A 25,385-nucleotide genomic window follows, 5' to 3' on the forward strand; every position below is an offset into this window, starting at 1 on the left:
AAGGGCCCAAACACCTTCCCTGTTTTGGTGTTTTTCACTTTTCCAGCATCAGGATTTGCAGAGGCCTGCTCTCTCCCCATCACTGATTGTAATGAGGAGGAGTTTCCACTTGCCACCTCCAGCATGCCTTCTGCAAGGTTTCATGGCGCTCCTGCCACCACCATGCCCAGAATATCTAATGCCTGCTCTCCAGGCTTGTCAGAAAGGGTCCAGCTCATTCTGTGATACAGGAATGTGGAGTAATGGACAATAGTTGTGCTAGACACGGGTAACGGATTACATTTCTGCAAACAGAAAAGGATAGCTACTTAATAAAGATAATACATTTTAATAGGCAGTACATTTTTTTTTTCTTGACGCAACATGGTATTTTCTGAAAGTATTTTGCACAAAAACACAAACAGGTATTTCACAATCTTTCTCTGCTTTTTTCTACTGTCCTTTCACTGTACAACATACCACAAAATATCTTGGGTTTTTAATCAACATGAAAATCCACAGTGACTGCTTTTTTTTTGAAGGAAACTTCATCAATCAGGAACCAGAATAGTTGTAGATGCCAACTAGCATATTTCAGATGGCCTGACCTTTCCAAAGTAGGCATCCAAGACTCCTCTGCTCCTGAAGAACACAAGTGATCCAGGAATACCTGAATGAACCACGTAAGTTCAGCTGAAGCATGGACACTTGTTTGTTCCCCATCTTTGATCAAGCTTCATCAAAAGTCTTCCATGGTGCCACTAAGACAGAAGATTGTCAGATCCAACAAAGTGGAAGTAAGAGCAATGGCCAAGCACAGGGAAAAAAACACTTTTCAGATTTGTCTATAGACATGAACTAATAAATCTGCTCAGTCTCTTACCATAATGCTGGGCAAGTTTTAATATTTCAGAGAAGGAAATTGGAGAGAGAAGTTCCTCAAAAGTGTTGCATCAATAGGTAACAAAACTTAGATGATCATCCTGGATCGTGGTCCTACACTTAGACCAACAGTTGTCTTCTTTCAATTTTCAATTTAAAAAAAAGTAATTCTTGGAATGCTACCAGTCAGTGGATTGAGACTGAGCAGATGCTCACAGTAATATAACTTTCAAACATTTATAGTTCTAGAAAGGTAGGGTACATGCAGATAGAAGCACTACTTGATATTTTGGAACTGCCAGCTCTGTACAAATTAAGAGCTACTGTAATTAGCACTTGAAACACTCTCTAAACTTCCAGAGTTATTCAATAACCCACAGGAATCCAATGCATTACTCAGAACACAGGGACGAAGGTTCATCTGTGAAATTGCTTCCCTTGCTGATTCCCACTGTGTGCCCCAGGCTATATGGGAGTCATATTTGTAGCACACATAATGCAATTAGCCAAGGAACAGGTGAAAACCAACTATTGCCTGCTACATTACAAGGATTATATTCAGTAATTTACAGAATTTAAAAGAGCCTCAGTGCAAGGTATATTCCTCCCTTCACAGAAAACAAGCACACACTTCAGCATCTCAGCCGGGCATCCCACCCTGTAAACATTTGTGACAAGCAAAGCATGTGCTACAGTGAGGAGTCTCATGGAAAACACTGAATTAATTTTCATAGTGGCTGTTTGCCCAGTCCTGTTTCAAGGGTCAGGCCCTGTTTGTATTCTGCTACATACAATTAAAAGATCCCTAGCTACCATAAGTTCAACAAAGTATACTGACATATTCCTTCCTCTGTGTGCAGAAAACATTTTTAGTAGCTACTATGCAAACATCACCTAATTTTTACATTATCTTCACGCTTCTTCTTTTTACATTCTCTTCAACCTGTTTCCCTGCTTTTACTATATGTGAAAATAATAAATATATATGATATACCAGTAATTAAGCCATCAAAAAATTACATGTCTTTCCAGAAGGGAAAGGAGATGCTTGAGATTTAGAAGTCAAAACCTGGTCATTAACACAAGTGCCCTGATGGTAAAAAGCTTCAGCTGCTCCACATTTCCCATTGAAATGCAACTTTGGTGGGATGTTCCTGGATATCGTGATAAAACAGGCTGCTTCACATCTGAAATGACAAGAGTATCTCAGGATTATTATTCCAGGTAAGGTTGTTCAGGAACATAAGAGCAAGCTAAAATGGAAGACACAGAATAAATCCAATATGGGTTAGACAATAAGGATTAAATTCATTGTCCAGGCCATTGTCTTGCATCCACACATACTGAACCACCTCTGGGTTTTCAATAATGTAGGCAAAACTGCGTTCTGCTGCTCTAATTCAAGGAACAAAGGAGGTAATTTTGTCCTTTTTATTGGCATCAGGAAAGCTCGGTCTCTGCATGCTAGAGGAAATGAGAATAGGTCAAAACCATCAAAGATGTTCCTCACATCTCTGGTCAGCCAGGTATTTCTCAGTGGAGGGTGATGGGACCCATTCTAGAGGGGCTTCATCCTACAGTGCTGGTGGGAGGCTGGGCTTTGCCAGAGCCTCTGTTGGGTCCATCCCACACATGCTGGGACACCCAGCTCCTCAGAGCATCCTTCTCCCCTACCTCCTGCTCTACCCTGGTCACATAGGACCCTTCCCACAGCTGCTTCCTTCTCCCTCAGCAAAGGACCACAGCTCTCCACAAGCGAGAGAAGCAGCTCCATGGGAAGTGGATATTGTGGTGCCTGAGAAAGCTTCATACATGAAGGACAATGCAGTGCCCACATCAAAACCTGGGTTTCAGAGGTGCTCTGATGGTCTCTGCCCTCTCACACATAAAAATAGCATCCAGCACTTGCTGTGTATGTTAACCACCAAGGATTTCAAGAGGTAATAAACTACCTCAATCAAAGTGCTGGCTTTTTTCATGAAGTGAAAAAGATTCCGATTTTTCATGGGAAAAAAAAGGAGCAAAAAATTTCTGGGTACCAAATATTTTTTTTTAATAGGTATCTGCCTTTAAAAATCTATTCTTTCTCACACAAACAGAAAGAAAATTCACTCAGGGATTTACATCCAGGAAATGCTGAACAGTTAAAGTCACATGCTCTTGCCTATATAGGTCTGTCTCTGGAGCTGGCAGCTTCTTCAGTTTGCCTGTGAATCTGGTCACGATGGTGTGCTCAAGCTGAGCTTTCTTTAAGACATTTTTCCTTGAGGCTGCTGCCAACTTAAGTCATTGCTCTTTTTGGTTTGCATTTTTAACCCTTTTTTTTAGTTATGTGGCACAATACTGAGACTAAAAAGTATTAAAGGGACTGACAATCACTAATGTTATGGGATGGAAAACAAAGGCTATGAACTTACATATTTATTGCTGAGATGTGAAGAGTTGCCGAGTTTTATTCTTCCCATGAGATGAGTGCTCTCCTAAGAAACAGAAAATATATTTGCATCAGATAAACATGGAAAGACAAAAGGACCAATGAGTCTAGCAGGAACACATCACTGACCACTGTACAAACCAGCCAGTCTCCTTGTCAGATTTACTTAATGCCAAAAATTGTTCACACGATAGATTTTTAGTACTCTTCCTAGTTTATCGATTATCTCCCCTGTGATTTGCTCAAAAATGGTGGGTTACTACCACAATGTATTTTCCAAGGTTGAAGAGGAATAAGACTTTAATTAATTTATAGCTATGATTAGAACATTGAACTATAAAAATAAGAAGATAGAACTATAAAATTAATTTTTGCCAGTAACACTGACATCAGCTCAGTTCCTCCAAAGCAGAAGGATGAATATTTAAGAACTTCACACAGTTCTCAATCCTCCTTCCCTGGAGAAGCAGAGGCACTACCAGCAGTTACAGGCAGGCAAATAAGAATCCAGATGAGGACGTGTTTACAGATGTCCCGTTTCCAAGGGCATGACTCAGGAATGGCAGTGGAATTACTTTGTGTCAGAGATTTGTACATGGAGATGAACAGGGAGTGGCATTCACAGACTGTCCAGAGCCACATGGAGATAGGCATGAGGGTGGGAAAACCCAAATGCCTCCAGGAAACTGCCTTCTGCCTCCCTGCTCACCTGCAGGAGACAATTTAATTCCTCATGCACACATGAGAGGCAAGGAAGTGATGTATTACATTCCAGGAGAAGTGAATATGTGTTAAAAAGCTACAAATGATCAAGGGCCTGGGGTTGCAAATTGTAATACAAGTTAGGATTATAGAAAAATTCACTGATTAGGCATTTAAATGATTAGCAGCCAAATTAAATAGTTGCACTCCTGAAGAGAATGGAAAAGACTTATCAATAGTTTTCCAACAGCTTTTCTTCACAGCAAAAAAGGCTCTTTAATTTAGTCCAGCTTTTTGGAGATGAGTACAAGACTTGGTATCTGCTAAAAACTGTTCAACAATAATGTGCTGGAATTGTGTTCACTTCCCAAGGGTTCAATTTTGGAAAAAAATATTTTAAAGTAATTTTGAAGTGTTGCTAAGATAGAGCTTCAGAAGTTCTGATCATGTCACATTTCAGGTAGAGAAAAGGGAATCACAGGTTTCTTCTAGGAAAAAACTGAAACATCTTAACAAGGCATATTTTTTGTTAGATAAAAATCTTGTTTTGAAAAGCTAAAATAAAGTGAACCAGTTCAAATATTGCACAGTTTTATACTAACAAAGGAATGATATTTTCAAGAACGCTCATTTCTTTTTTAGTTCTTTTCCCCTTCTGCATGTCTCTACTTTCCTTGCTTAATATATAGAAATAGAAGATTAAATAGAGAATGAAAGAGAGAAGTTGGCAAAACTATTTAAAAAAGAAGGCGATGGAGAAATTAATTGTGAAATATATTACCATGCAGAAGATACTCAATAGTGGTAATAAATATCAGTACTTTTCTATCAATTCCACTCTCAGCTGTTTTTTCTGCAGACAGATTCACATGGAAGCACCCCAGGAGAATAACATGTCTAAGGGCAGGCTCCAGAGTCAACGTAGCTCCCTGATTACATCCCATTTATGCCACTAGACCTTGGATCAGAGTATGAAATGGGCAAGCAGCGTTGGCTGCAGAAGGCAGAGTGTTTGAGTGGTACCTGCCCACAGCGGTAGCCAGGCCAGGGAGGGTGACTCTGCCTTTCTGCACACCCTGAGACTGCAGCACACAGACACTCACGCCCTATCCAGATTTCCTGGTGCTACACACTTTATCCCTGGAACAGTGAACAGTGTCCCCTATAATATCAATGTCTGGTGAGGAATGGATGCAGGCAGGGATGCTCTATGTTGCTTTGCACTTCCAAGAGGGCAGGAGCCTGCAAGACTTGTGAAACGAAACCAAGTTATGGCTGCTCCATGGTTGCAAATATGCCTGAAGATATTTTTGTCCTAAGGTCTGTGATCATTAGTGCCAGCCAACAATTCAGTGACGATGAGACAATGATTATACACTGGAGAAGAAGTGGTCACAGATGCTCTCTGTTCAAGAGATAAAAGGGTAATGGATGGATTTAGATACAGGGCTGCAGTATGCTCGGAGACTGCACAGAGACGTGTCCAGATCAGTTTGGGAGTTCAATGGTTCAGCAGTTTGATGTTCTGCTAAATATCCAGATGCAACTCAAAGAGCAAACCAAGAAGAACATTCAGACTAGGTGCAAGTAAGAAGACATTTATATTGATCTCAAAACAGCCTTAACTGACACAAACAGGTTCCAAGACTGAAAAAAACCCAAACTTGCCCCCAAACCATCACCCACCAAAACAAATGGGTTAAACCTTGCTTCCCATAAAGGAAATGAAAACTAAATACTTGTGTTCAGTAGCTTGTTAGAACAGATGGCATTTTAATAGATTGAAGAAATTATTTCATACTGAAGTTTTTGGTGACTGAGAAAATAGAGGGTGCACTGGAGGTGCTCAACCAGTCCAGATAGATTACCTGGATCCTTTGAAGGCTGTCACAGAATCATAGAATTGTTAAGTTTGGAAAAGACCTTTAAGATCAAGTCCAACCATCAACCCAGCAACATCACCATGTTCACCACTAAACCATGTCCTCAAGTGCCACATCTACACATTTTTGAACACTTCCAGGAATGATGACTCTGTCACTGCCCTAGACAGCCTGTTTCAACAACATCCCTTTTTGTGAAGAATTTTTCCCTAATATCTAATCTAAACTACCTTGGTGTAACTTGAGGCCATCATTGAAAGAGAAAGGGTGCAGTTCCACAAAATATACCAACAAGAGCAAAATTGCTGCACAACATCGTCAGTGAAAAACTGGGATTTTATTTATTCTGAATTATGCATTTAGAGAAAGATGATACACAAACTCTAGTTTTGTGCAGCAGGAGATGGAAGGTATCAGGAGAAACCTGAACTGTCAGCTGCTCACTATATAGGTATTCAGCATCTTGAATAAAGGTATTGGTTGGTGTTCTGATATTCTGATCCAATTTGATGGATAGTATGGCAATAACTTTCTGATAATGGGTTGAAAATTCACTGTACATTTGTCCACCTTGAAAAGTAAGTGTGCAGCCTCAGAAAAATGGGAGATGAAGGGAACTGGAAGAAAGTATTTGGTGCATTTAAAGTGCTACCAACTGCACAGCTGCAAGTGCTACGTGACCCCCTTTACCTGTGGTCCTGCCTTGTGACACCTCTCCTGATGGAGGAGGAGTTGTGGGCTCAGATAGGTTGGCAGAGGGCAGTGAGAAGCCAACCTCACATATATCACGCACTTCTACAAAAACTGAAAGAAATGATGCACAGTTTGAGAAAGAGGCCTTAGGCAGAATATTTGGAAAATGAAGTCAGATACTGATGTGGAAGTTTTAGCTGACATGCAAAGCCTCACATTACACCTTTTATTCTCCCTCTCATACTCCAGTGTTGCATCTGTTTGTTGATTTTTGTCTGAAATTGGATTGCAAAAACAAAGACATAGGCATCATGAGGTCTCTAACTATTACTGTCATATAACAGACAGATCTCTAGTCAAACTATCAGGTTCATTGCTGCAGGAGGCTGCAGATATCACAGCAAACCAGACAAATTTGTGGAATTAATAGCCACTGAAATCTGTGAAACACCAAGGATACAAAGTCTGATTCAGGATGTCTCCAAGCCACGGACTGCTGAAAGACTATGGTGGAGGACAGGCTATTGGAGTCCTTTCCTGTTTGTCACGCTTCCTTTCACACCTCATGTGATCCACCCTCAGTGACAGGATTTGAGGCTACATAGATCCAAGGTCCGAGCAGGTACAGCTGGCTCAGATGATGGTTTCTTAGCCTCAGTACTAAAGGAGTCAGTGCTGCAGCAACCACTACAATACAGCACAGGTCTTTCATACACACAGCCTCCATGTGGCTACCCTTTGAACACTTCTGCTAGAGCCTTGGTCACTGATCCACCCAAAGAAATTGGCAGCGTAAGCACTGGGCCTGATCCGATACACCCTGCACACATTCTCCTCTAAAACAAGGCCGTGGTTCAAAAGGATAAAGATAAGGAAGACATAAAAGAAAAAAAAAACAACTTTTGTACTCATAAATCCTCATCCTTCAACGTACTTGTTTTGAGTTCATGGAAGGTAGACTGAGTACATGGATACTGAGGGCTGTTCCAAGCTGAAAGATAGCCAGGAAAGAAATAGTGCTGCAGTGAAAATGCAGGGTTTTATTCCTAATTAAAATTTCACTTGTGCAGTATTTGTTTTGATTTTTCCCTCACAAATATATCCATTTCTAACTATTAATGTTGCATCCTGATGCCCATGTACCTGAATAAGTAATGGGTACAATCAACTGAAATTACAGATTACAATAAGGTCAGTTTTGAAGCTCTGAAACAAACATTTCTTTGTCTCACCATTGTGGAAGGATATTGGATTAATCTCACTACAACTGGCCCTCTTCCCCTGCCCCTCCACATTTGATTCAGAATCTGAATATAGTATTCAGAATACACACACACTGCAGAACATCATGACATAAAAGAGAGTACAGACTGAGTACTATGAGTACAGAAAGCCTTTGACCTGGGTAAAGCCCTCTGACATTATTGGGAAAGCTGGAAGAAAAAGGATGTAAAAACAGTCTTTCACATAAAAAATAGGTTGTACCGCATCTCAAATTACATTGTCTGTAAGAAAGAAATTAATTGTGCTGTTATTTCACTGTAATATCTGCTGCTGAGAAATTGCTGGTAAGTGGCACTCAGGTTTGGAGCAAAGAATTAAAGCAAGCTTTCCATAAAATCTGATTGCAGAAGCCTATCTTTTATAAAAGTATAAAACTACCTCTGCAGACACAGGGGAAAAAAATGTCTGTTTTTACCATGCTGAAATAAAAGAAAGAGGGGTGTATTACAGATGCTGGAGAACAGCATTAACTGGGAACCAGTAGCTAGGTTTGATGTGGGCCAGTGGGTCCAGCACCTGCAATGTACTGCAGCTCCCCTGCCACACACTTCACCATTTCCCTGCAAACTGCTCCTCGCTATGGCTAGCACGACAGAAGGATCTGAAAAATTCCCCATGGCAGAGAGAGGGTGTGTGGAAAAGTTCAGGTGAAGGACAGGAAGGCAATTGCTGCTGAATGGGCAGCAAAGAGTGGGAGGTGGCTCCCTCATGAGGAGCATCTCAGAAAACTGCAGGCTGTAAAGTCAGCAAATGCTTCACAGGGGAAAACATCACCTGACCCTCAGCAGTCTGAATCTAAGACTGCTTTAAAAACCCTTGAAAATATGCACAGCTCACAAGTCAAATTAGAAATACAGCAGGAAGCATATGCTGTTTTGACTACAGTTTGACTATGTTTTTGACTATGGTTTTGTCCAAAAGTTTCAGCTGGAAGTGTGTGCAGTCAGAACTTGGTGGTGAGAGTAAACACAAACAGAGTCCAACCACAAGCTGTAAGGAGCTAAGAAAGTTTATTCCACAGTTTCTGTGAAGAAAGAAACACAACTTCAGGCTATTATACAATACAAGGTTAAAAAAATAGAGTATCAGAAAGTGAGAAAGAAAAGGAAAGGGAGGGAGGTACTTGACATCTTTCTCTGTTGCAAGGCGAACCTTTCCTACAAAGCGGCATCTAGGTGTTCTACCTGCAGGGGGAAAAACATAAGACCCTGAAACTACATCTCAGAATAGGAAACAGAAAAAATCAGTATCATATCCTACATTAGCAGGAACACCCACTCTTACTGTTCCTAAGCATGCGGCATGCCAGCAGACTGCTCTTCACTGACCTACACTGCTTATCTTGCAAGTAATTGGATAAGGGAAGGGAATTTCCATTGACAGAGTGTCTCATCTAGGGGGTCAGATTCTTCTGCTCCTAAAGACATCTGGATCCTAGATATAAAGAAAAAGAGGTCAAAGTCCCAATGCATGTTGAGAAACCTCATGGCCCACTATGGAACTATACCCCCTCACAGGGGTACATTTCCCTTGGTTGGGTCCATAATGAGGTAAGCCCCAAAGATTTCTTACCTTCTTAAATGTCACGGTCTGTGCTTAGATGTACTCAACATAACAGGAAACAAGGTCTGCACCAGCTCCTGATTTGTCCCATTGTTCCAAAACCACATCTGTGGTTTGATGAGTGGGGCAGAACAATTAGTCTCAGCATTTGGAGGGTTGTGGAAAGCAGTGACAAAGACAATGTCATCCCACCACATTGTTTCAGAACATCACAGGATTTTCCATGTCCAAGCCCTAGCACCACAGTGGGTTCTCTTGAGGTACATTCAGTTGAAGCAGCAGATAACAGCTCTAAGGCCATCATTCCTGTTGAACAGCAGCAGCTTTTGGAAGAGATGTGGAGCGTATGGAGAATGCAAGTTTTTCTGCTTCCTCGGTTCATGCTATCGTGCACTGCACTGCCATCTCAGAGCACCTCTAGGTATTAAACGGTCTCTTTCCCCAGCATGATTGCAATAGGTTAAAGGGGTTTCAAATGGACCAGGTTAAGTGTCTCCCAAATATCCATCTTTGCCTGGTACATTTTCTCATCTCTGTTTAGTAGCAACACTTGAATTTTCATTTTTGTCCACAATGGGTATCCTTGGAAGCCCTAATGCAGACAAGTACCACAGACCCTTCTCCAGCCTCAGGTGCCTTTCAGCAAACTCAGTGCAGAACAGGCAATACCCCTACAAGCCAAGTAAGTCATATCCTACCCTTTCACCTCAAAACAGCTCAGTCTGGTCATAAATCACGCTTTATTGGATCAGCTTATGCTTAGGTGCCAAGATTATACCCATGCCGGAAATATTATGTCACCTGCACATCCCTACAAGACTTTACATTGAATATTGAACTGGTGTGCTTCCATTAAAAGGCCTTTCATACATTTTACCTGCTCTAGAATAGTTATTCCAGGCAAGGGCCATAAAACAAAATTGTCAAGTCATTACTCAGGTATCAATACTTCTATCACGCATCATACACCTGTATGGAGTAGCCTTACCCAATTTTCTATTTACTATCCTTTCTGTAACTGAACAATTTTCATTCCTTGATGTTTTTCATCAGTCCTAAAAAGGTGATCAATACCCTTGCTGTTTCTCAGTGTAATACACAAGAACCCTTACAGAAAAAGTTAGGTCTGTTTTCAAGACAGGCAATACTTTAACCTCATGCCTGATGGTATTGATCTCTTAGTCATCAATTAAAACCCTTCATCTTATATTCTCAGGAAATATAACTGTCACTGACAAGCAAAATGTGCAGTTCTGTGGGCTATGTTGAATCTCAAATAAATATTTTTGCAGGTAGATTTTCTAGAATGCTGTATTGTAGAAGACCATTTATTCTCCCTAGGGAGAGTCACCCTAAATTTGCCTGTACAGCCAACATGAAATGGCTGCCATAAGTCCTGCATTTGTACTTTAGTGTAAAACTTCTGAGACGATTCAGCATCCTGAGCATTTTTATCCAAGACGAGTTTTCAAGTTAGATGCAAGAAGAGGCACTTATCTTGCATCAGGTGTTGCAGTTCACTGACAAACATGCATGAAAAATTTACTGAGTCTAGTTTAGTTTTCAGGTTTTTTTACTTTACATCAATTCTACACCAGTTGTGCCTTAGAGCTCAAAGCCATTAGCAATTCCATCTTTCTAAGAAGACTTATAAAAAATGAGAATATTAAAGCTCCATTTTACCTAGTGTAATACCATTAAAAACATTACATAAGTCCAGGCTTAATTGAAAACCATTCTTTTCCTGTACTCTTTTCACATTAATTGTAGGTATTTGAAATAATACTCTTGAATTCAGCTGTGTCTCTGAAAATGGAGTCTTTCCTTTTCCTTTCATTTCATATTCAGAACCTAATTTTAGAAGTCCTGAAATAGGATCCTTCAGTAGTCCATGGACTGCCACAGGTCAGCCCGTTCCAGCTCAAGGCAGATGGGATAAACAGCCCTCTGGACACATACATCTCTTTCAACTATGTGCAGCTGGCATAGTTTTTAGACAGATAAAATAAGGCAAGATTAAACTCACCATAACCTTTGATCAAGATCTATGCACAACACTGACACAGGGTCCTTCTAAGTTGCTAGCTTGAACAGTTTGTAGGTCCGTATTTGTCCTGTATATATTTTACAAAATTATATAATCTCAAAGTCTTCTGTTTGGAATAAAAAGCAAAAATGAAAAAAAACCCCCAATGTATACTTCTAATAAAGCTTAATTTGAATACATATCAAAGCAGAATTGCACTGTATATATGCTTGACCTTAGGGAGGAGCTGCCTATTGATAGTGAGAGGATGATGTAGCCCTGCCTGTAAAGTTTAGGCTGCTCTTTAGATCTTTCTTTAGATCTGCTTTTTAGGTCTTTCTACTCACAGCTCCTTGTAGTTTTGCTGGTATGTGCAGAGACAGCCACAACACACACTTTTTAAACAGCTGGACCAAGGAAAGAACACAGGCAAAGAAGTTTTATGCAGGGCAATTGTTGTCAGTAGCTGTGAGAAGGCCCATGAGTCAGACAGTTCTTGTGTCTGTACTATAAGAAATATTTGCCTTTATGCCTGAGCTTTTAACGAAGCAAGTAAATCTGATTCCAATGGGGAGGCATCCTAACATATTTGAAATACCTGTATGAGTGACAGATATTTCTGGAAGAAAGAGACCCCTCTGCCAGAGTGCTTTTAATTTAAGAAGTAAGTGGGTCTAAAAACCTGGGCAAAGCAGGACTTCAATTTCTGTGAAAGCATGTTTAATTTTGAAACATATGATGATGTAAGAATTCAAGAGAAAATGGCAGCTAGTTTAAATATGAATTGTATTAATGAGAAGAGGGCAAGAATCTTGTCTTCTAAGTGGTTATGACTCAAACCTTCTAATTATAGCATGCACAAATCATACTTCAGTATAAAGGAATATCAAGCATCCTCTGGATGGAAGATGCTCAGATAATCCGTGAGCCAGTAGCTGATTAACAAGCACCAGAGCTCATCTGGGGAAAAAAAAAGTGAGCCTGTGTCTTTTCTCGTTTACCCTGCTGTAAGCCACAAACATTTCTGCTACTGTCAATGAAGTCACTTTATTTCTGAAATGGCATGAGGGCAGAATCAATCAAAAAATGTCCATTAATTAGTTTCTAACTTAATTCAGTTTAAAAAACAAGCAAACAAACAAAAAAACCCAACAGTGGGGCAGAATTATGTGTCCTGTGGTGGAGCAGGCCCTTCCTGTCCCACTCTACCCCTAGCTCTGTGTCATGAGGCCATGGGGAGGGACCTTGCCCGACTCTGATTTGTTGCAACGGCTGCCAGAGATGCCCTGTAGGTGTTTTAGACTGCATGAAAAGTTCTGGGAGTTGCAGAGAAGGCTGGAGAGTCTAAATTGTGCCTCTCCAGCAAGCAGAGGATAGTTCAGATCAAGTGCTGTATTTCAGAGGACTTCCCAAGGATTTGGACAAAAGGAGAAAGCAGCGATTGGTCAACCTCAGAAATGTCAGTAGGAGAAACAGATGGCCAAAAAGCTTAAAGACAAAAAAAGAGCTTTATACCTAAAAAGTAGGAAGTAAGCGATGGAAAGACTTCTGCAGATGAGGGGGGACCTACATGACTGAGAAAGCATTGGGTGAAGGTGTGAAGTATCACCATGGCTAGCTCTACCATGAGAGATTTAGGGATTTTGATTGATTAGTCAGAATTTTGTTCTGCCTCAGTCTTATTTTGTGCTACTCCATTTTTTTGCAGAATTTATTACTCCATCCATCTCTTTCCTTTGAGACTTTGCTTTCTTTTGTGCATGTTATGAATAACCTTTGCTCCTTTAGGCTTTATATCACTTATTTTGTAAGAACCTGAAGCACAGGACAGAGGGATTTGCAATGAGAGTAGGATTTTGAATGCAAGGGGTGACTGAGTACAGGGCTCAGTCACTCTACACTGACTGACACCAACTCCAACAGAACCCTGATTACATACAGCACTGACTCCAAACCTTTTGATCCCTGGGATATTAGCTTAGTTGGTTGGAGCATGGTAATAACCACATCAAGGTTATGGGTTTGATCTTCATGTGGGCCATTCACTTAAATTCACCTGAGGGTCCCTTCCAGCTCAGAACATTCTGTGATTTTGATATTACCAGTCCTCAAACCTCCTTTTACAGCCAGATCTAGCTGATAAATACTGTGATCACTGTTACTCCTGAACATGCCTCGCTAGATCGCTTACCATCAATGATTTTAAAAAATATTTTCCTAAACCAGTCCTACTTCTCATTCCCAAGTACTGACAGCACACACAGAACAGCTGAACTGCAGCTCTACAGGCTCCCAGTCTGGGCATTTGCACTATAGAGGAATTGTTTGCAGCGACTTTGACCTGACAGGAAGTGAACATGGGCTTGCTATAAGAAATGACATCCCAAAAACTGCTCTTCTCTGAGCTCAGACAGGGAAACAGACATACACACAAAGGCAACACTCACCAGTCTCAGAAGAAGTTGTCTTCACAGAAAGAAGTTTGACTCCTTCTTTGTCTGACTGGGCCCTGTTGAAGTCAGAAAACATTTAAGCAGACAGTCAGCACACATGTTGGTCAGCCAAACAAAACTCTAAAATGATGGTCCCAAGGAGGCAGCATCTACTCCAGTCTACACTGGCAGGCTTAAAAAAGGCTTTGCATGGGGTCATGAAGTGGAAATCTTGGTGGTGGAAAACACCATATAACAGTATCTCTGAAAATACCTTTCTCTTACAATATGTAATAAATCACGTTTAATGACTCCAGGCTTAATCTAGGACTTCACAGAGGAGATACATCTGGGGAAAAGGAGTCATACTTTTTCTGTCAATGCAAGCCCTTTAGACATATTGAATTGCAAAGAAGGACCACTTCAGATGCCCAGGGAGTCAAGGCTACCAAGTAAATCAGCAGCCCAAATGTTGCTTTTGGTCATAGAAGTGGCCACTGCCAAGCTCAATGGCCTTTAGCACGTATCTTCTAATGGATCTTTCTCAGTTTCCCTCTCCTCACACTCCTTATGCCGCTACTATTTCAACTGAGCCTACGCAAATGGTCTAGTGGAAACAAGATGGGACAGAGGAACATGATATAATGGGGACCAAAAGAAATATAAATATAAATAAGTAAATATAAAAATAACCCACAATAAAAAGGAAACACAATAAAAAGAAAGAAAACATGAACAAAAGAAGGGGAGTGGGAAAAGATGTGGGGGGAGAGGGGAAGGATCAATGGGGCAAAAAGTGGAAAAAAAAAAGAAAAAGACTGGGCCAATGAGTCCTGTGGCACAGTATAAGCTGTTTATCCATTTCAAAATGACCACTTGCAAAACAGTTGAGAGTCACCACATTTCTACCCATGCTGAAACAGCTGCTTATCATGCATACAGGTCTACAATAACTGCAAGTGCAGCACTTTCAACAGGATATTTCTCTTTGGGCTGGCAACTGATTATTATGTTTAAACAGAGAAAGATGAAAGAAGATCCTATGCAAAATCTGCTACATTTACAAGTGCCCTGTGATAGATCTCAAAGCAATGAAAAGGATTCAACTTACTGTTCAGCACCGTTCTCTTGTCTCTCTGGAAGAAGAAAAAAAGTTAATACCATTTTGACTGCTGGAACTCAAACCCCAGACATTTAGACATGACTATTGCAGCTGCTGGCACAAGGCTCAGTTCTAATTTTGCAGTATTGCATTAAGTTCTGAAAGGCAGGAAAGGACTCCACTACTAGAAAAAGTAGTAAAGTAGGTATGTTTTATTCCAGCGCTGGGACGCATGGGGGATCGCTCCTCCAAAATCATGCGTGCCTACAGCTGTTTTCAGCTCGGTATTTATTGGGTTACAAGTTCCATATTCATTATGTTTCCTAACAAACTCATACATATTCATCACCTAGCCCCGCCCAGCCTCGCTTCGTATTATAATGAACTCAAAAGTCATTTACATCCGCATTGCGCTTGCGCAGTGTTGTCTGGTGGTTGTGGTAGGGGTCTCTCGGGGGTCTTGCGACGAAGTCAGGGGAGTCTTCCTCGTCTGAACTTTTCACCTTTCTCTCCTGCGCATGCTCTTTTATACCTTTGGCCTGGGTTTAAGCTTTGGGACTGGTTTGAGCTAGTTTTGGGATGAAGCAGGATGCCTGTCTGAGACTCCCCCTGGTTTTATCAGCAGTCTCTTATCTTCTTCTTCCTGCTCTGGTATGCTGACCAAGCTAGATGCATTGTTCCTAACAACCGAATTCTTTTGCTCCCCATCCCCCTGATTCAGTCCCCCCTTTTCTAAAGAGTTAGTAAATTCTTTTACTAATACTTAAATTCTTTTTCTAATGAATTTTTTGGTAGGCATCTCTTAATGTTTTCCCGTGTGCGTTTGACAAAGTAGTTAGAACTGATAGTCTTTTTAGTACTCTATAGTTCCAAATAAGTAACGCGATAGACAGCGCGAGACAGGTGCTAACCAAGGTTAATAAGACAATTATGGGGTGACATAACGTATTTAGGATACCCGTTGCGGTAGGTGACCACCCGAAAAGTGAGTCCCACCAGTTATGACTTGCGTCTTGTCTCACTCTTTGCAAAATTCTGCTGATTTCTTGTGTGTCATAATGGACAGTGACTAAGGTCTTTTCCCCGTTTCTTTGGATTTCTTTCAAAATCTCCATGAGGTCCTGATGTTTTACTAATTGCTTTACTAATGTTAGGTCCATCCCAATAGGTGTGGGTAGCAATTTATGGTAAACGGTATAGTTAGACCTTATTAATTGATGAGATACGACTGGTGCTAAATACAAAAAATCACACCCAACAATCATGGCAAAATTACAAATACAAAAATTAGAGTGATTCCTGGCAGTTACATTTATAACATTGTCATCTATCATCATTGAAGTGCAGGTAGTTCTTAAGCACACACAGCCTTGCCCAACATATACGAGTACAGTTTTCGGTGAAGTGTCTGGGTGGATCTCAAAGTGACATATGCCTTGTTCTGTATCAAGACATATGTCTCTGGCATCAAGTGTATTACTTTCACAGATAAATCCTTGTTGTTCCCGTGTAATACAAGATTCTAAATTCACTGTTTGCCATTTTTCTCTTACCATCCGAGCCCATACTCTATGTTCAGAGGGGTAGAAAACTGTCCCTTTATGGTTTAATCCCAATGCGACAATAGGATGAATTACATAAACTGTGGCATTCCGTATCGTAAGCACAAAGGCAGTAGCTATGTTAGTCATTGGGCTATAGGTGAAATTTACCAAGGTCCACCAGGATTGGAGTTTTCTTTCTAATTTAGTAGCATTGTTCCAAACAGCCTCTCGGATCTCAATAGGAAATACACCTTCATTACCCTCTCTTATGATTAAGGAAGCTGTGGACTGCATCCATAATTGAGCCTGTATGCAGCTAAAGGCTAATGAGACATTGTCCTGAGCTGTGCCAAGCGTGTTTAATATCAGTTCGTGATCCAGGTTGCTGATTTTTGCAAGGTCTGGGAGTATTTTTGAGACTTGCCACTGGCTGTTTCCTAATGCTAATAGGGAAGATTGTAGGGGCTGTTTTAATTTGGTCAGGTCACTGGTTGCCGTGGCCAGTTTATTCATCAGTATCTCTGAATCAATTCCATTTATAACTCCCAGCCCTGTTCCTAGCATGCCACTCAGGTCTCTCCGCATTCTGCTCTTGAGGGGGGTTTGCTTCTGCAGCCAGGCTGTCCACCCTTCAAGGGATGTTTGAATTAAAGGGGAGCAGGCTGGTTGGATTTCAGAAATGTTAATTTGCATTAGTAGTTCTACACGCTTAAGAGACCATTCTGGGTTAAACAGCAGTAATTGTTGGCCTGTGTTCCTTACTACATAAGGGCCAATCTCATAAACCTTTGGCTCAGATTTAAGTGGTGTGACCTGGGTTTGGATCTGATTGCCAGAGTAGGTCATAGTGGGCCTAGCCATGGCATTTATCTGGAATTTGAATGAGAGTCCATTACTGCCTTGGCCCCAAAGACAAACCACTTCAACAGTCTGTACTAATGTAAAATTATACCAACAGTCTGCTTCACTTGCGTAACTACAGATTTCACGGTGTTTGTCTGTAGAAGTAGTTGAGACACTGATTTGGGTTGCTTTTCTGTGAGTAGTCCCGTTAATCATTCGGCATCCAATCTTGATTTTTTCTCCTACAGTCCCCTGGAGCTGCCAAGTTCTTTGTTTTTCCCACTCTTGCTTTGTATACACTTGGTTTCCGTGTATGACTACAGTCAACAGGTTTAAATTTTTTAAATCAGAATATTTCCCCATGAGTCCAGTAACCCGCATAAAGGCTTGAGACCATATGTCTTCTCCCCTAGGAATAATTTCCTGGCTGATGGTTACAATTATAACTGTGAGAAAAACAATTTTCTGGGTTATACTTGCGTGCCACCCTAACATTTTCATTTTGTTCGAGTAAACTTCAATTTCAGTTCATCCCCAGGGGTCACTTTCCAAGGGGTCTCTGGAGCCTTCTTTACTCGGGTATGGTGAATCCAGGCACTCTGTTCTCTGATCTTAATCACGGTGTAAGTGGTGAGGAGCACCTGGAATGGTCCTTCCCACTGTGGTTCCAGAGTCTTTTCTGTAAGAGACTTAACATATACATAATCTCCAGGCTGAATGCCATGTACAGGACCGTCTAGGCCTCGACTTCGAGTTCCAGCCACATGTTTTCCAATTTCTCTAAGCTGTTTATCTAAAGCAATCATGTAGGTGGTTAGCGTTTCTTCCTCTGTTTGCGTAGATATTCCTTTCTGTACCCCATATGGTCTCCTATAAAGTATTTCAAAGGGACTTAGCTTCTCCTTAATCCTGGGCTTGGTCCGAATTCGTAACAATGCAAGTGGGAGAGATTGGGGCCAGGGTAGGTTAGCTTCTTGCCCTAATCTCACAATTTGCTGCTTAATCATATGGTTCATTTTCTCTACTTGGCCACTCGACTGGGGATGGTATGGAGTGTGGAGTTCCCAATCTATGCCTAAATGTCGGCTAGTTTGTTGTACCACCCTTGAAATAAAATGTGGTCCCCTATCTGAGGACATTGTGGCTGGAACTCCGAAGCGCGGTATTATTTCTTGTAGTAACACCTTGGTTACTTCTCGAGCCTTAGCGGTCCTAGTAGGAAAAGCTTCTGGCCATCCTGAAAAAGTATCTGTTAGCACTAACAAATATCGATACCCCCCTTTTCTTGGAAGTTCTGTGAAATCAATCTGCCACTGCTGTCCTGGCCCATGGCCTCTCCCAATTTGGCCTAATTTTGGTTTAGGGGTATTTTTGGGATTAGTCTGGAGGCAAAGGTTGCACTGTCGGGTTACTTGCATAACAGTTTCGTATAAGTTTCTGGCGATAATTTTCTCAATTAAGTAATTATATAAGGCATTTGTTCCCCAGTGTGTTTTCTGGTGTTCCTCTCTAACTACGGCCCATAGCAAATGAGAGGGAACAACTACTTTTTCCCCTGCAGTGATAGCCCATCCCTCTTGATTAAATGTTCCCTTTTCATCTTTAATCAATTTCTTGTCTTTTTTATTATATGTTGGCTTACCCTCTAGGGAAAGTTGTCCATCTGGGATCAAGGCCCCAGTTGTTGTTACTTCACCTTTTGCTGCTTCTTTTGCCTCTCTGTCCGCCAGTTCATTTCCTTCTTCCAATTCTGAGCTCACCTTTTGATGTGCCCTTATGTGCATGATTGCTACTTTCTCAGGTAGCTGGACTGCTTCCAACAGCCGCATTATTTCTTCTGCATGTTTGATGTTCTTTCCATGCGAATTTAACAGTCCTCTTTCTTTCCAAATGGCCCCGTGTGCGTGTACAACTCCAAACGCATACCTTGAGTCTGCATAGATGTTTATTTTCTTTCCTTTTGCCATCTCTAAGGCACGGGTTAGGGCGATTATTTCAGCCTTCTGCGCAGAGGTGTTTGTTGGCAGAGGTCCGGATTCTATCACCTCCTGGCAGGTGGTAACTGCATGCCCAGCATGTCGCTTTCCACTGATGATGTAGCTGCTCCCATCAGTAAACCAGGTCTCTGCGTTGTCTAAAGGGGTATCCTTCAGATCCGGGCGGCTGGAGTAGGTGGCTTCCATGGTCTCCAGGCAATCATGGCGTACTGGTTCTCCTTGATTTCCACTGAGAAAGGAAGCTGGATTGACAATGTTAGTTACCACTATTTCTACATCATCTTGTTCCACCATGATGGCTTGATATTTCAGGAACCTTTGTGGGGAGAGCCAGTGCCCACCTTTCACTTCCAGCACCGCAGACACCGTGTGGGATACCAGTACAGTCATTCTCTGACCCAAGGTGAACTTGCGTGCTTCTTGGATGTTTAGCACGACTGCTGCAACAGCTCTGAGGCACCCAGGCCATCCTTTGGCTGCTGCATCTAGCTGCTTAGAGAAATAAGCAACTGCCCGTCGGTATGGGCCCAGGTCCTGTGCTAGTATTCCCAGGGCGATCCCTTGCTTCTCATGGGAAAATAGAAAGAATGGCTTACTCACGTCTGGGAGTCCTAGAGCTGGAGCTGACATGAGGGCATTCTTTAGCTGGCTGAAGGCCCGCGTGGCCTCCTTTGTCCACTGGAGATCTCTGCTTTCCTTTGTAATGAGTTCATATAATGGTTTCACGAGCAGCCCGTAATTGTAAATCCACAATCTGCACCACCCCGTCATCCCCAGAAAAGTCCGTAACTCTTTCGCTGTCTGGGGCTTTGGGGTTTGGCATATCGCTTCTTTGCGATCTTGCCCCAAAGTTCGTTGCCCAGCACTGACTTCATAGCCCAGATAGATCACTTTCCGTTTCACCACCTGAGCCTTTTTCTTGGATACCCTGTACCCTTGGAGTCCCAAGAAGTTTAAGAGGCTTACCGTCCAGGCTGTGCAAGCTTCCTCTGTTCGGGTAGCTATTAGGAGATCATCCACGTACTGCAATAGCTTCCCTTCTCCTGGTGGGGCTTCCCAGGACTCTATGTCTTTTGTGAGCTGTTCTCCAAACAAGGTGGGACTGTTCTTAAATCCCTGAGGCAACACCGTCCATGTGAGCTGGGTTTTGCGTCCACTCTTAGGGCTTTCCCATTCGAATGCAAAAATTTTCTGGCTGGCTTCATGGAGAGGGAGGCAAAAGAAGGCATCCTTTAGATCTAAAACAGTAAACCAGGTTAGTTCTGGTGTTAAGCATGTTAACAGAGTGTAAGGGTTTGCCACCACAGGATAGAGATCCTCAGTTATCTTATTAACAGCCCGTAAATCCTGGACCACCCGGTAAGATCCATCGGGTTTACGGACAGGCAGGATAGGAGTATTAAAATCAGATTGGCACTCTTTTAACAATCCCAACTGTAAGAATTTTTCAATTATTGGGCCAATTCCTTCCCTGTCTTCCCTTTTAAGGGGATACTGTTTAATTCTAACTGGTTGTTTCCCTTCTTTGAGTTTGATCTGTATTGGGGTTGCATTTTTGGCTCTCCCAGGTACATCTGTGGCCCAGACTCCTGGGAACACCTGGCTTATTATCTCTTCCCTGATTTCCTCCACAGGGCCTTTGGTTGTTAATATTAGGCTCAGTATCTCTATGTACTGTTGGTCATTTACCTCCAGAATAACTTCCCCATTCCTAAAAATAATGGTTGCTTGTAATTGTTCTAATAAGTCTCTTCCCAAGAGTGCTTTTGGAGAATTGGGTAAATATAGAAACTTGTGAATACCCCATTGTTTCCCAATTTTATATTTCAATGGCTTACAAAAATAAGCTTTTTCAGATTGGCCAGTTGCTCCGTGTACCACAATATAGTCATCCTCCACAGGCATCAAAGCTTTATTTAAAACTGAATATGCTGCCCCCGTATCCACCAAAAATTCTATTTCTTTTTCCTTGTCCCCTAGCTTCATTATAACCAGTGGATCCGCTAGGGTGGAATCCCCCGGTCCTCTTCAGTCTTCTTTCACATGTGCAACCACCCTCCCCCTTCCTCGGTTTCCTCTGTTCTGGCAGTCTTCTTGTCTTCTTTCTGGGCACTCATTTTTCCAATGGCCGGACCTTCCACAAATCGCGCATTGGTCTCTACCTAGCGGGGGTGGGCCCTGTCTGGGAGGTCCTCGTCTGGGGGGTCCTTGTCTAAGTTTTCCTCTATTCCCTTCTTCTACTACTGCTACTAATCTCCTCATCCCTTGCTTGTAGCTTTCTTCTCGATTACTGAATACCCTCCAAGCTGCATCTAATAGAGTTTCTAAATTCCTCCCTTCTGGCCCCTGAAGTTTCTGTAATTTACGTCTGATATCTCCTGTGGATTGCCCTATAAACAAAGATACCAGCTGTTGTACCCCTACCTCGGTCCCAGGATCCAGCGATGTGTTACGGCGCATTGCATCCCTCAGACGATCCAGGAATTCGGATGGTGACTCGGAAGGACCCTGTCTTATTGCGTACAAAGCTGACCAGTTTAGGGTCTTGGGAATAGCCCTTTCCACCCCTTTTGCTATCCATTCTTGATAACTTTTTAATTTCTTTAATTCAGCTGTTCTATTCGGATTCCAGTGTGGTTCCTGGAGTGGGAAGTAATCTTTTACATCTAATTGTTGCGTTTTGTAATAGTCCTCTGCCAAGTCTCGAGCTGTTTTCAAAACTAACTGTCTTTCTGTCTCTGTTAGTCCACCCAATAATAATTGTATATCAGCCCAATCTGGATTATGCTGTTTAATTATAAGTCGCAAGCGCTCAGCAGTACTTGCTGGATCATTTCGGTAATTTTTGGCAATATTATACCATGCATCTAGGTCAGCAGTAGAGAAAGGTACTCTAATCAACATTGTATCCCCATCAGGTGCCACCGCCTCTCTCAGGGGTGCCATCAGTACCTGTTTCCTGGTTCGGGACGAGACAGGACTGCCCGGGGGAGAGGGGGTTGGCGCTGGTGTTCCTTCCGAGTCCGCATCCTCTTCCTGTCTCCTAAGGGGAGGCTTAAGCAAATCGGTTAATTCATCATCATCTTGTCCCTGAGCTGCTGTTTGATAGACTTTGTCTGACCTTGTGCATCTCTGGCCTATGCTGCACGACGAGCAGCAGCGCTTAATTCTTCTTTGGCCCTTTTTATTTTCTTTTTCCAGAGCTAACACCATAGGATCACTGGGGGGTTTGATTCCACAGTGTCTCTGCCATTCAGGGTGTTTTCGGAGAGAGAAAAATGCATCAGCGTAGGAAACTTCTTCCCATTTACCTTCCCGCCTCAAAAACAGCACTAGCTGAAGCAAAGTATTATAATCTAAAGTTCCGTTAGATGGCCATTTAGCTTTATTTTCTAATTTATACAGTGGCCACCACTGGGTATAATATTTTATAAGGGTTTTTTTATTTTCTGTGCCTCCAGCTCCTACTATCTCCTTCCAATGGGCTAGAATACAGCCGAGCGGGCTTGCTCTGGGGATTTCCTTACTTTGTCTGGTTCCCATCCTATTTGAGCTTACTCAAATACTGTGCCACCCCCTTCGGGTCACCTGTATCCTATGCCTTTTGCCAAGGCTGCTTGAAATCTTCCTTTTTTTTTTTTTTTTTTTTTTTTTTTTTTTTTTTTTTTCTCCTTTCTCCGACTTCCACAAGATCTACACTGAACTTACACCCACACACCAAGCAGGGAGTCCTCTCTATCACTCGAGCAGATAGGACACATGAATGGAGAGAGTTTTGTCCCCTAGCATTATCTCGTTTCCACCCAAATCTTTCTTCACACTTTCTCACAATTCTTTCCCAATTTTCTTCCCGAACCTCCCAAACCTCAGGCACCAAATGCGACTTCCCACACACAATCTTTAAAATCTCAGGCTCAAAATACAAACTTTACACTGCATTAATATCCATGCAACTTGCTGCCCTCCCGTTGAAAAAGGTTCTGATACATCCACAAGAGCAAGCTATTTCTTGTACTCTTTCAAACTTTAAATTCTCTGCTGCTGGTTGTTCTCAATCAAAAGCCACTAATATTCCTGCAGAGGTTCTTCCAGTCAAGATTCCAAATTCAACGAACAAGCACTCTTCCAAACAAATGTCTCAATATCACACTCTCAAATATCACACGGCAGCACGCAAGCTTCCTGTTTTACAAACGAATAAGCGACCTGATACACATCTGCACGACCGAATACACATCTGCACGACCGAATACACATCCACACCCATAAAAAGCAATCCCACAACAACCAATGTCTGCACAAACATATAAACAACATTCAAACCAGCTACTAGTAGCAAAATGTTCGTGACACTCGCTTGTAATAGTTTCAGGATCCCGCTTGTATTTTTCCAACACAGTAACAAGTTCCACCGGGACCCCCCCTTGGAATCACCCAATCCGCCCCCAGGATTGCTAGCGGCCGCTCTATTGGTCGGTGATTGCCCCTTGCCGGCCCCACCTTTTCCCTCACAGGGACTACGCTGCGCGTGGGACGTCTCCTCACGGCTTACCAGCAGCCCTGGCCACGCGTACGACTTACAGGCACCTTAAATGCAAAACATACCGTTTGTCTGCAGCTTTAGCAGGTCGTTGTCTGTCCGCTGCAGTGAGCGAGCTGAGGGGAGGAGATCCGCCAGGAAAGGCCTGGGGCGCGCATAGGATGTCCGCTCCTCAGCCGATCCTGCAGCCGGGCAGAGTCTCTCCTGCCTGGCTCGCCAAATGAAAGGCAGGAAAGGACTCCACTACTAGAAAAAGTAGTAAAGTAGGTATGTTTTATTCCAGCGCTGGGACGCATGGGGGATCGCTCCTCCAAAATCATGCGTGCCTACAGCTGTTTTCAGCTCGGTATTTATCGGGTTACAAGTTCCATATTCATTAAGTTTCCTAACAAACTCATACATATTCATCACCTAGCCCCGCCCAGCCTCGCTTCGTATTATAATGAACTCAAAAGTCATTTACATCCGCATTGCGCTTGCGCAGTGTTGTCTGGTGGTTGTGGTAGGGGTCTCTCGGGGGTCTTGTGACGAAGTCAGGGGAGTCTTCCTCGTCTGAACTTTTCACCTTTCTCTCCTGCGCATGCTCTTTTATACCTTTGGCCTGGGTTTAAGCTTTGGGACTGGTTTGAGCTAGTTTTGGGATGAAGCAGGATGCCTGTCTGAGACTCCCCCTGGTTTTATCAGCAGTCTCTTATCTTCTTCTTCCTGCTCTGGTATGCTGACCAAGCTAGATGCATTGTTCCTAACAACCGAATTCTTTTGCTCCCCATCCCCCTGATTCAGTTCATTCACACAATCAATCAGCTTGAATAGTAATTGTTATTTTTCTGGTCATCTATGGAAGTGAACTGATGCTGCTCCTACTGATGCTTCTGGAAACCAGGGAGAATGACAGAGGACTTGCCCAAGAGCACAACAGAAGCACGTTTTTTTCCCTGCAGCTCCCAAATCCCTGGGTAGCTGGCGCAGAGGACATGAGCATGCGATGGTTCTTGAGTACACAACAACTGAGCTAAAAGATACGGGGTGAGGGGACTGAGGGAACAAGGGTGTTCCTGAGGCCGTACCCCCTGTGGGGTACAACCTGGCACGACATCCGAGAACAGAGTTTGTCATCCCCATCGATGAGGAACAGGTTTGTCTCCAAAATGAATCATATGCTGAATGTATTTTATGCTTACGTGCAAGTGTGGGCAGATACAAGGGGCCGGGGGTTACATCAGAGACACGGCACCAACTCCATGGCACCAAGTACAGGGCTTTCCATCTGCAGGGGAAGTGCACTGGATGGGTCTGGGCAAATCCTACAGGAAGCACCACAGGTATCTACTCTATCTTCAAAATGAATTTGCTAATACAGTGCCTGATGACATTTGCACAGAGGGGAGGCTGGTAAGGAAATGTTCTCCATCTCACATCTTTGTCTCCCGACTCTGAATATTCAGTAATTTCCTAAGTAAGGATCATACCTTCCTCTGTTT

The 25,385-nt window shown here is 42.5% G+C and overlaps 2 protein-coding genes across 6 annotated transcripts in view; both read right to left on the bottom strand.

The window, feature by feature from the left end:
- Positions 1-308: 308 nt before the first annotated feature.
- Positions 309-25,385, bottom strand: part of LOC138109566 (endomucin-like) — a 37,351-nt gene continuing 12,274 nt past the window's right edge. For 2 of the 5 annotated variants that reach the window (XR_011150592.1, XM_069013216.1), the window contains exons 5-8: positions 14,990-15,014; positions 13,894-13,955; positions 3,279-3,341; positions 309-2,048 (exon numbers count right to left, since the gene is read on the bottom strand). Coding sequence is in view for 4 of the 5 variants with exons in the window: in XM_069013216.1 (XP_068869317.1) it covers positions 3,283-3,341; positions 13,894-13,955; positions 14,990-15,014 (146 nt within the window). In the remaining variant the exon portion in view is untranslated. Of the gene's footprint in view, positions 2,049-3,278; positions 3,342-9,217; positions 9,292-9,429; positions 9,528-12,819; positions 12,935-13,893; positions 13,956-14,989; positions 15,015-25,385 lie in introns of those variants that run through there. The other 3 variants (XM_069013215.1, XM_069013217.1, XM_069013218.1) reach the window with 3 other exon arrangements.
- LOC138109221 (uncharacterized) lies at positions 15,757-17,902 on the bottom strand. Its single transcript, XM_069012298.1, has one exon. The coding sequence runs from the start codon at positions 17,866-17,868 to the stop codon at positions 15,757-15,759; it is 2,112 nt and encodes a 703-aa protein (XP_068868399.1). The 5' UTR covers positions 17,869-17,902.

This window comes from Aphelocoma coerulescens, chromosome 4 (genome assembly GCF_041296385.1).
Source record: "Aphelocoma coerulescens isolate FSJ_1873_10779 chromosome 4, UR_Acoe_1.0, whole genome shotgun sequence".
Lineage (NCBI taxonomy): Eukaryota > Metazoa > Chordata > Aves > Passeriformes > Corvidae > Aphelocoma > Aphelocoma coerulescens.